The 12,581-nt window shown below is 42.1% G+C and overlaps 1 protein-coding gene across 1 annotated transcript in view; it reads right to left on the bottom strand.

Annotated features, from left to right (window-relative positions):
* PCLO (piccolo presynaptic cytomatrix protein) overlaps positions 1-9,666 on the bottom strand; it is a 390,843-nt gene extending 381,177 nt beyond the window's left edge. The window contains 2 exon segments of the mRNA XM_055301126.1: positions 2,115-3,729; positions 9,410-9,666. Coding sequence (XP_055157101.1) covers positions 2,115-3,729; positions 9,410-9,666 — 1,872 coding nt within the window.
* Positions 9,667-12,581: the final 2,915 nt, after the last annotated feature.

The following is a 12,581-nucleotide window of genomic DNA, read 5'->3' on the forward strand; positions in this document are numbered from 1 at the left end:
TTCCTGGCTCTAGGTCTTAGACCAAATCATCACCCCTTTTCATGCCCTTCACCTGTTCAAACACTGTCCATCCTTAGCTCAAAATAACTCACATGCCTTTTTCCCCATGAAGCTTTTCTTAATCTCACGCACTGGAAAGGACACTTCCTATTCTGAAGTCCAGAGCATTAGTCCATCTCTCTCATAACTCTTATCATTTGACCACGTATCGTGCTGCCTTGTGCATGTATTCTCACTTCATACGCTTTGATGTTAAGACTAGCATTATGTTTTAATTATCTTTACATTCTTCCAAACATGTATTAAAATATTTTCCATATAACAGGTATTCTAATAATATATGTGGCTTCAAAGTCTGACTGCATGCTTCTGCTTTATAGATTGCCAAAACAATGGCATTTCATGAAATGATCTATTGTTGGAAGTCATTATGACCATACATTCCTGTCAATGTCATATAGTACAAGCAGAAACATATCTTCACCAAAATTTTAAACACTACAACTACATACACAAATTACTTATAATCCAATGTCTGCTACAATTTGAATGCAGCATGTTCTTATTAATTGCAATGTTATATTAAAGATGACTTATCTGAGTACTTAATAGGACTTTTTTTTTATTTTTATTCATTTATGATAGTCACAGAGAGAGAGAGAGAGAGGCAGAGACACAGGCAGAGGGAGAAGCAGGCTCCATGCACCGGGAGCCCGACGTGGGATTCGATCCCGGGTCTCCAGGATCGCGCCCTGGGCCAAAGGCAGGCGCCAAACCGCTGCGCCACCCAGGGATCCCCTTAATAGGACTTTTGGATAAGAACAGTAAATGATACTTCAGAAAACAAGCAGAAGTTAACACATTTTTAATTTACATCATTTTAATCCTTCATCAGAGTAAGTACCCCAGCTAATATAACAGCTATCAATAATCATCAATGCTGTTATTATCATAAAATAGATTTCATTTATAACAAGGGTACACAAGTCTCCTCTCTCAGGAATATTTAAATCACATAATTCTTCATCGCCTGCTGTCAGTTCCTTCCTGGGCTTTCACAGACATAATACACACATAGCCTACCAACAGCTGTCCTGCAGACAAAGTGATTTCCGTGCCTTCTCACTGGGTAGAAGCCACCAGATTTCTTTTAAAAATGTATTCTTCTAGCCTCTCTATTCTCACTTATATTATCTCATCTTCACTATAATTATTTCTTAACTTCAGAGAATTTCTGAGCTTTTGTGCTGTTTTGGGTTTTTTGCCTCTTCTCCCTGAATGTCCCCAAATCTCTACCTATTAAAATATATATCTTTTTGTTTAATGTAGTGCGCCTTTACGTGCTGGGTTAACATTAACTGACTTCTTGAGGATTAATTTTCTATCCTTAAACAGTGTTGAGCTCATCTGTGTCACTAGTGGCCCCTTTATGCTTTGATAGGTCAGGAAGGTTTACCCAAAGACTTGAAGAAATAAATTGTGGTCTTCTGAGAAGACACCCACCAATGGTGAACCTGCTCTCATCACTTCTTCATTTTATGAACTGACTTAGGCTGTTATTAATGACTCTCAACTAAAGAGTGAAGCATGCCTTCACAGTATGTATCAAAATTGCTGGCAGGGAAAGAGGATATACAGTTTGGAAAAGTGTATTCAATTTTGTGTTAAAATTTTATTTATAATGTGAAAATATTGTGTTTTTCCCTCCCATTACAGGTATGATCGCAGTTAAGAGTACCTTAAGTTTGGTAGGCAGGAATATGAACTTTAAAGTTAAACTAATAACACTGCTTACTAAACAATAAATATCACTGCATATTACACTATTAATTTGGGTTGTATGGGACAGAGTGCAACGAATAAAAATGTTCAGTATCTTTAAACCAATTTTTACTTTATAGGCCAAACTTATCAAAAATTGCGGCAATATTTTGGGCTTATTATTAAAGAAAATATTTAATAATTCTTTAAATTTACAATTAGCAGAGAAGGAGGGAGGAAGGAAAGGATGAGAGGAAAACAATGTCATCCTATGAAACCAGTGATAAACTAAGCATCATTTGTGCAAGACAATATCAATTAAGAGCATGAACACAATGAATAAATGTACTCACCTCGGTTAAATGAGGATTGGGATTAAAACCACAGAGGCTACATACAGTGGTTTGACACTCAGTGCATGTGTTAAAATTGGCCTTTTCTGGAACATGCAACAGAAGTTCAGTGGTATTGCAAAGAGGACAGATGGTTTTAGGGAGGCCTTGTACTGGAGTCTGTGCTGCAGATGGAGATGATGATGGCTGCAGAGGTTTCCCAGCTCCTGTTTGGCTTATTGGCTTTGTAGATTGCTGAGCTGAAGGCTTTGCTGGGCCAGGCTGTTGAGGAGGGGGTTTTGCTGGACCAGACTGCTGAGGTGAAGGCTTTGTAGAGCCAGGCTGTTGAGGAGGGGGCTTTGTCGGGCCAGGCTGTTGAGGAGGGGGCTTTGCCGGGCCAGGCTGTTGAGGAGGGGGCTTTGCCGGGCCAGGGTGTTGAGGAGGGGGCTTTGCCGGGCCAGGCTGTTGAGAAGGGGGCTTTGCCGGGCCAGGGTGTTGAGGAGGGGGCTTTGCCGGACCAGCCTGATGAGGGGGTTTTGCTGGGCCAGGAGACTGAGCTGGCATTTTTCCTGGCCCAGGCTGCTGAGCCAGAGACTTTGTTGGCCCAACCTGCTGAGATGGAGTCTTTGTAGGCCCAGGTGGCTGAGCCAGAGACTGTGGCCCAGGTTGGTGAGCTGGAGATTTTGATGGCCCTGGCTGCTGGGTTGGGGGCTTTGCGGGCCCTGGCTGCTGAGATGGAAGTTTCTCTGACCCAGTGTGTTGAGCTTGCAGCTTTGCAGGCCCAACAAGCTGAGCTGGAGACTTTGTCCCAGGCTGCTGAGGAGCAGGCTTTGTTGTCCCTGGTGGCTGGGCTGGGGGCTTTGCTGTCCCTGGCTGTTGAGCTGAGGGCTTTGCAGGCCCAGGGTGTGGTGTGGCAACTTTTTCAGGTCCAGATTGCTGGGCTGGAGGTTTTCCAGGACTTGCTTGCTGAATAGGTGGTTTGGATGGGCTTTGCACTGAGGGTTTAACAGATTCTCCCCTCACAGTGTCTGACTGTTTAGTCTGAGGCCTGGTTGCATCTCTTTGAGGTGGCAATTGTGCCTGGTCTGTCTGAGGTGCCTGGGTAAGCCCCTGAATTGGCTTTGCTGTCCCTGGAGGTTGTGATTTCATTTTTTCTGGTTGCTGAGAAGTTACTGATTTGGGAGAGCCATCCTGCTGTGGTGGGACCCTCACAGGTCCTTGTTGCTTAGGACCTGGCTTAGGTGACGGTTGTGATGGAGGCTTTGTGATTCCTTCAGGTTTTCCTTGTTCTTTCTGAGCTATTTTTTGTTTCTTGGCAGTTTCTTCCTGGGATGCATCAGAGTCTGATATCAAATCAAAAGGGTTGAATTTATTTACAACAGAGGAGACAGCACTTAAAGGGTTAACCTCTGAGAGGAAGCCAGGCATCATACCAGACTTGTGCTCTTCCTTCAGATCAGTTCGAGACTTTGATTCTCTCAAGCTAATAGTGGAAGGACTCCGTCCAGGTGACTTCTGCTCTGACCTCAAAGCGTCTGTGGTTCTACTCTTACTGAGACCAGGCTGAGCTGAACGTCCAGGGTCTGGCGGTTTTCCTGGTTGCTTTGGAAGATGACTACTATCCAATTCTTGCTTCCTGGAAGAGTGAAACAAAAAGAAGTAAAAATAATGGAAAATAACTCAAAGTAATATCAATGAGCCATTGCTTTCTTAGGGCCTCAAAATTATGCAGGTATAAATATACCTAGAACCCATTTTTGCAGCATCCTATCATTAAATGTGTTAAGTCTTTGTTACTTTCTTAACATGGGTAGAGATTTTCAACAACGTAAACAAAAGGGGAAAAAATCAATACTTGCTACTGTAAGTGACAAAAAATTAAGATATCTAGTTAGACATTACTTATAATAGTTTTCATTTACACTTAATAGAATCTGGCCATTCTTAAAACCTAATTAAATATATTAACTCAATAAATCAGTGCAGGGCTACGTTCTAGTACATTCATGTTTGAAGAATATTATTCTTCCAAATACTAACAGCACCGAGAATTAAAACTATTCATTTTAAAAGGTGGGAGCATGTTGCAATTGTTTTCGTTTGTTTTAGTTGATTACAAGAAGTTACATTACTCATATGAGGCACACATGACATCATGGAAGGTTTTAGTAGAGGAGGTTACTTGATGCATTTCCAGGGACTCTGAGAAAGTTGATAATCTATTCAATTTTACCCTGTTACTCTAAAAAGATAATATCCCTCAAATATTATCCTTATTAAACTTTTTAAAATGAGAAGTACTACTTTAATTAGAAATTTTTGAGAAACAATTTCGTATTTCTTCTAGAAGAAAACTGTTGTCATTTTTTTCCCAATAGCTAATTCTTAATATGAGATCTCTATGCAAAATACAGATAGACACTTAAAGAATCTTGAGATTCTTTATCTGGCATACAGATAGCAACAGCTGGTTGTGTCCTCATTTGTGAAAGCATTGTTACTTTTCTCAGAAGAAGAAAACATAATAATCTCTTTACTGAATGTTTTCTATAACATTCACTATTGCCACGGTGAGATTATTGGTAATTTTATAATAAAATTGACAAAGACTTAAGACTGTAACTAATGTGCAAAATTTCTTTTAATGCAGAGACAAACATACATGATGAAGTTTTTAAAATAGTTTTGGAAACGTGATCACGTTTAAATGACTATGATTAAATAATTAAAATAGCTGATTTCTTATACTTTTAACCAAAAATTAAATACATTAATTTTTTTAAATAAGCCATTCTTTACTGATTAAATCACAACCAATAGGAATAGGCTGTATTGGAATTACATAAAATTACAAATATTTCATTTGATATACGAAACTTTTTAATTTTAGAAAAAGATTTTTTGATTAAAAAGAGAAAGTTATTCAGCATCACTGAAAATATGAGATGATCACAATAAAGTTCTACAGGTTTCAATTTGTTTTGTGAAAACTTACCTGCTAATAGGCCAGATTATAAATTTTTAATTTCTTTTTTTTTTTTAAGATTTTATTCTATTTATGAGAAACACAGAGAGAGGCAGAGACATAGGCAGAGGGAGAAGCAGGCTCCATGCTAAATAGCAAAAAATCAAAAGCAAATAATCTATAAAAGCCATTATATGCAAAAAGTGATATTCTAATAAAAGGTGAAAAAAGAACTCTTAGTTTTGGCAATTTCCTCCAGGAAAAAAGTTGCAAAAGCTTCAGATGACTTAAACAAGGAACTAAAATTATTACCCTAATTAATTCCAACAGTTCTAAAGTATCTTTTAAAATACTATATTTCCACTTGGGGAAAATAATTTTGAATGTTTCTTTACTGACCATTCTATGTGTTCCCTTTCACAGGAAGATAGACGAGCTATACTAAACAACCTAAAATGGATTTCAAAAATTTCATTGTATAGATCTTCACATTATTCTAAAAATGTTCCACACTCAATTAATAAAATCTACCACTCCGGTGAAGGGCACATTCTCAGGAACTGCATTTCAGAAGTATCTATCTTATAAGTAATCATTTAAGTATCTTATTAAACTGGTTCCCTTGTAGAGTCCTAGAGACCTATATTTAAAGAGTACCAAAAAAAAAAAAAATCTACTCTTAATTTAACTAAGTTATTTTCTTGAAAATACCATTAAACTTAATCATTAGTTTTGTGTTGTTTCACATAATCCAACAATTATACAAAAAAAAAGCTTTGTGAAAATGAAATATTTGTGGTACCAACACCAAAATTTAAATCTGCTTACAGCAGAAATTATAATTGCATGTACCTCCTTACAAATATGTTATACAATAAAATCCCCATGAAAATACTGATACAGCTATAAAGATGCCCCTACAATTTAAACTAATTTTAGCTATTAAACATGGAAATATGGATACAAGAAATAGATAATAACTAAAAGAATATATAGGCTTAATACTGAACAAAAAATATAAAGGTGTCTCAGCTAATTGTGGTCTTTTGATGAATTTTTGTTTGGTGTAACATTCTGTTAAAAAGAAAAATAACTAAAATGCAATCTGTGTCTTATAATACTAGACTGTAATCTCCTAGATAATCTATTTTTCATCACCAAAACCAAACCTGTTAACTAGAGCTTTGGTGTTTGATGAATGAATGGATGAATAACAATGAATGAATGAATGAATGAATGAATGAATGAATGAAACAGGTTTTTGTTTTATGCTAGATTAATGTTTCTTGAATTTTTTTCAAATTCTTCACAGTCCTGAGATATAAGTGAAACATTCTACATCCATTTTAGAACCTGGACTTGGCCTGCTACTCTAGGAAGAAAAACAGTTGTGGAGTTGTCTACCAGTAGGAGAGGCCCAAAAGAATACTGAAGAAAATAATGGATTCAGTCAGAATTCCTAAAAAATATTCTACGAGTCAGAAGCATTTTTCAGTACAGCCCTTCTTATATCTGTAGCTGTACACAGAATGAGTAGAACAAGTGATAAAATTTCCTTTCCCTGGGTCTTCAATAAATCAAAAATCCAGAAGCATTTTGTTTGTAACCTGTAACTTCTAGCTTATAACAACCCACGTTTTATACAACCTCCTTTTTCATGACTACTATCATCACCTGATTAAAATTTGCCTTTTACAGATTAGCAGAAAAAATATTTCAGTTACAAATGAGGCAAATGTGTTCACATAGAAGAATGTAAAAGCAGTTGGAAAGCTAAAAAATAATTTTTAATGGAGCACAACAGGCAATGACACTTAAGAGTGCTGAGTCACATAAATTTTTTTTATAAAATTTTTTGATATTAGAAATATAAGCAACTTGGGAAATAGCTATTCATTTTTATAATGCAGAAGTTACTAGGGCTTTAAAACACTAAGAGATTCATCCAAGGTTATAACTAGTTAGTCACAGACATCTGGTATCCAGACTCCAGGTGGAGGTGGGAAGGGAAGTGGGAGTCTCACTACATTGCACTTTTCCATATGTTTAAAAAAAAAAAAAAAAGGTATGAGTTATTTTGATGTATCTAATGGTGAAGAATTCAACATACAATTTGTCTGGAGCCATCATTGCCAATGCCATTCACTGCTGATACTGAGATTACTACTCTTGATATTTATAGTTCTTCCAATTAGAATTCAAAGAAAAACATCCCTGTCAATTTCCAACTAATCCTCTCAATGATTCTACAATATAGGTAAGACAAGTGTCATGTGCCATATTTGGAGGCAAGGAAACTGAGGCACCTATGGCTGAGAAGCATACATAATTTGTCATGAGTCTGTTAAAATTAATAGGATAAGAACCTAGTTCTCTGGGCTCTCAACCCTTATTTGAGATTAAAAACAAAATGCCATGTCTAATTGACACAGTTAACCTCTTCAAGCTAAATAATTTGGAGATACTTTCTTGTATATTCTTAAGGTAGTTTGCTTCTAAAAATCGAAATGATAAACCAAGTGTTTCTTTGGTTATCACATACAGGGATAATATCTTTCCAAAAATTATGTACCTTTTATAAAAATCTTTCACGAAAATATATGCAGGTTTCAAAAATCAGAAGCATATTGTTTTAAATAGTTAGATGAAGCTTTCACCAGTAATCGTTGAGGCCACAGAATAATCTATTAATAAAAATTCTACTATTACAAAATTATCAGTGCAGAATCCAATATAAGTACAGCATAAAACCACAGTTTCACGGGCTGAAATAGTATTTTTAAGTCACCATCTGAATAGAAAAAAATAATGTAGATATAAAAGCTCACACTTTTTCTTGGTCTGTGTAACCAGCATTCTAAACCTGTTGCATGTACCCCTTAGGAAAAACTGTAGAAGAGCTGGCATATATTTCTAAAAGGCTAATAAAAAGTATTATACCTCATTATTACCCTATGAAAATCTAATATATGAATGTTCAAAATTTTTTTTCAAGTCAGGTTTTCATCAGTAGAGAAAAATGGTACATATCATAAACTGTCATAGTTAAGGTAATGGATAAAAAAAAAAAAGGCTTTATACCAAAGAAATAGCCCCATATATTACTAGTTTGAAAACACAGAAAGCACATTGAATATATAGGAGCAACTTCTTACTAGTAGCGGTGGCTTCAAGAACATAGGATTTTCAGCTGATATATTCCAAGTATTTAAGATTTTATGTTAAAAATATCGCAACTATCCATTACACTTCTATGTCAAATTTAAATAATTACCTGGCAAGGTATATATATATATATTATATATACTGCATACTATATACATATATATACTTATATGATAGTTTCCAAGTTAAAATACTTTTATGAAGTAGAGGATGAGAGCTTACACCTACAACATGCAGATCTTTCGTATTTGCAAGATCTCAAATGAAAACTGTAGGTCTCCGTCCAGTTACAAGGAAGGACTGGCTTCAGCACCATGGACAGAGAACCGTTCTCCAAGGGAGGGTGTAAAGTTAAAGGGTTTGTTTACAATGAAAAAGGCGAGGCAGGCACAGTGATTACAGCCTCTTAGTGCTCTAATTAGAAAACAACTAATTCATTAGATGAAGGAAAATGGAGAGCTAGAGAGGGAAATTAATACGTTAATATCACAGACTAGCTCTTAATTGCCCGTGCAAGTAGTCATTCTTTTGCTTTGCCTTGAAAAGTATGTATTGGAAACTAATTTTAAGGCAACACAAATGCACACGTTTTTCCACCAACTAGGGTACTGTTGCATATAAAAGAGCAATAGTTTAAAGAACAGCATATGCTAATTCAGAAATACACGTACAGCACCTGCTCTGCTGCGACCAAGCCATCTGTTTAAAGCCACGACGTATTTTAGGGTCTGTCGTGGACTATATAAAAGGTGCCTTCCTTCCTTCCTTCCATGCCTTCCACCTCGGCAGCTCCTGTTCTGGGGCGGGGGGGGGGGGGGGAGGGTCACCTCCGGGGACTAAAGGTATCAGGCAGGGATATTTCAGGCATCATCCACAGGGCGAACCTGCCGGAACGCCCGGGCGCCGCGACATAGCGGGCACCCGGCCCTCCCGGCTCCCGCGCGTCCCTGCTCCTGCAGAGGGCTCCCGGGCCCGGGACACACTGCGGGCCGTCCGTGCTCGGCTCCGAGGGGCGGACGCCGCGGCCCCGGCCCCGGCCCCGGCCCCGGCCCCGGCCCCGGGAGCCGCCTGCGCCGCGCCGCTGCCCACCCGCGGCCCCACACCGGCGGCGGCGCCGCGCAAGCACCGCCCGCCCGCGCCCGCCGGAGCCACCGACCGCCCGGCAGATGCATCATGCTTTGCGTGCCTGTGCAAGGGAGGCGGCTCCGCCGCGGCCGGGGCCACGCTTCCCGGGGGCAGCCCCCGCGCCCTTGACAGGACGGCGGCGATCTGCCGGCGCTCCTCGTCGCTCAGCCGGCTCAGGTCCGCCTCCACGCCCGCCGGGCCCGCGGCGAGCGGGCAGCTCCCCGCCCCGTCGGCCCCGCCGCCGGCCGCCGCCGCCGCCGCCGCCGCCGCCAGCCCCTCCGGGAGCCCGGCCCCTTCCAGGCTCGCCTCGTTGCCCATGGCTCGGGCGCTCGGACGCCGCGCTGCCTCCTGGCGCCGCGGGGAAGCCCGGGGCCGCCGGGGACCGCCGGGGCCGCGCTCGGGCCGCGGAACGCCGGGCGCGCGCTACTCCCGCTCACAGCTCACGCCCGCGGCCGCCTCCATGGCGCCCCGCTCCCCGCAGCCGCGCCGCCGCCCCGACCCGGAGAAGCGCGTCTAAGCCGCGCCGCCCGCCGCCGCCCGCCGCCGCCGCGCCGCGCCCCGCCCCCCCCCCCGCCGTCCCGCCGCGCCCCGCCCCCGCCGCCGCCGCCGCGCCCCGCCCCCCGCCGCCGCCGCCGCGCCCCGCCCCCCGCCGCCGCCGCGCCCTCCCAGTGCGCACGCGCCGCTCGGAGCAGGGGACGGCCGCGCCCGCCCCGCCCGCTCCCGCGCCCGCTGACCCCCGCCCCCCCCCCCCCCCCCGCCCAGGAGCCGGGAGCCCGCAGCGAGCGCGGGGCGGAGCAGTCGGCCTTTCTCTCCGGCCTGTGCCGGGAGCCACGACCTGCGTCCCCCTGGCGGGGCGGGAGGGCCGCCGCTGGGCCCTTCTTTGGATTCCTGGGATCTGTAGTTCCAGTTGTTTTTTTTTTTTTTTTTCCCCCTTGCGAGAGGGTTTTAAAGGTGTTAGGAATGGATTCGGGTAGCTGGAGATGAACCTGTGACGCCTTTGGGGCTAATTCCCGCAAAGCAGCTAAAACTGGAGCTTTGCCTTGAGGGCTCCTGCAGACTGATCACCTGGGCACCTTAGGGGCGGCAGCAGCAGGCAGGCAGGCAGCGACCGCCGGTGCCTGGGGCGTCTCTAAGGGGCCGCACTACATAGAGGGTCCTGGGGAGCGCGCTGGGCCAGTGCAGCAAGATTCGGACTCCAGAATATTAAGAGGTTAAAGTGGTGTGAGGTTTGGAGAACATGGACTCAGTCCCGTTTGGGGTACAGGCTGGACAGAAGAGCCCAGACGTCCGGTTCCCTTGCGCAGACGCAGCAGGCCAGCCGCGGAGACACCTGAGGACCCCCTGGACCCACCCGCGAACCGTCCCCGCCGCTGCATCTCCTGGAAGGGGAGGCTTCAGGGCAGCGCTGCGTCTGAGCCCAAGTTTTGCCAACGACCTCTGCTAACAAAATGGACCTGATGTCCCCATTATTGACGTTCAAGAAAATCAAAAGCTAACACCTGGGAACAAATAAATACACAGAAATGAATAAATTGCTCAGAGACTTTCCAAGTTTTTACGATGATCATGATAATACTTTAATAATTTGCATTCCGGGATCCCTGGGTGACGCAGCGATTTGGCGCCTGCCTTTGGCCCAGGGCGCGATCCTGGAGACCCGGGTTCGAGTCCCACGTCGGGCTCCCGGTGCATGGAGCCTGCTTCTCCCTCTGCCTGTGTCTCTGCCTCTCTGTGTGTGTGTGTGTGTGACTATCATAAATAAATAAAAATTAAAAAAAATAATTTGCATTCCGCTTATATCAAAACCAAAAAACGGCACCATTACAACAGTGTGTGACTTAGCGCTGCTTTTCAAAGACGTCTAGTCGCCAGATGAAGTATCATTAGTGGTTGGGTTCCTACAAAACCTTTGCATACACTTTCTCTTAAACACGCTGAGATAGGACTTTACTGAGATATGACTTGCAAAGTCAAAATGGAAAGAGCCAGACATTTAAATAAAGACAGTGTTTTCCCCTCACACAAACAAAGGACAGGAGGCAACCTGACATTCTGATGGCCACACCTGGAGACAAATACACTATCATCATAGTTCCTGGAAATGAGTTAGCTTCAAAAAAGGAGATAATTGGTACATAACTTGGAATCTCTGGCAAAATGAGTAACAGCTCCAATGCCTAAACAGCCCTATGAATCACTAACACTGGATGGAGACGAGGAAGAAGATTCACACGCTGGTTATTTTCCTATAACATGCTCAAGTTATGTAAAAATAAAATACATTTGATGTATTGAAATCCACAAACCACAAGCTTAAAGAAATAAGATCAACCCTTTCAAAGTCTAGCCTCAGGATAATGATGAAACTACAAAACAGATTGTTAACTATATTCTCTCCCATTATAGATGGCAAGGAGCCTGTAAAGTAGTAACAAATGATAATCAATATGCAAAGGAATGTGCACAGACTAAATAAAAAGTAATAATTTGTAAGATGGGATCTTATAGCCCATCGTGAATACATGCGCATTCACCTTCTCCTTCCCTCCTCTCCCAGGAGCAATCATCATCAGAAAACAGGAAAATGGGATGGATGGTAGAAAGAGTAAATGGACTGTGAAGTGGAAACATTTTGGTTGTTGAGGTTTTAAAATAATTTTGCCCTTAGGACCTTTATGCCTGTGAGTTTCAAAAAGTATTTCTTTTTTCAGTCTTCCATTTGGGCTTAACAGTTGCTTGTGCTTGGGAGGTGTTTCTGATCTGAAGAAAATACCAGAGCAGAAGCCAGGTGCATTACTTGCGTGTGAATTCTCAGAATTCTGGGGGTACAAAAAGTTAAATGTTATAGATGATTTTATCTGTACTTTCTCTACTTGCTTACCCAGGAAAATATCACAATTAGTTTTATTCTGCAAATTAACTAATGGTGCTATATTCAAAGTGTTTGTTGCTCTCTATTCATTTGAATTTAGATTTAAGAAGCTGATAGTTTGGCTCCAGTTCACTCAGTCTGATAGGCAGGTCATGAAATTAATTAATTTTTGAAAACCTCCACTCCTATATACCATTATGTCTTTCTAAAATGACTCATAAACTCTCGAAAGTCAGGTATTTTCCTTTGTTTACCTTTTTTGTCTCACTTTCCCATGTAGTTCCTATTTTAGTCGATTAGAACCAATCTAAATGTGATAATTAACAATTAAATATGATTAGATAATGAATCCTTGGAATGA

The sequence above is a fragment of the Nyctereutes procyonoides genome, unplaced genomic scaffold, assembly GCF_905146905.1.
Source record: "Nyctereutes procyonoides isolate TBG_1078 unplaced genomic scaffold, NYPRO_anot_genome, whole genome shotgun sequence".
In the NCBI taxonomy this organism is placed as follows: domain Eukaryota; kingdom Metazoa; phylum Chordata; class Mammalia; order Carnivora; family Canidae; genus Nyctereutes; species Nyctereutes procyonoides.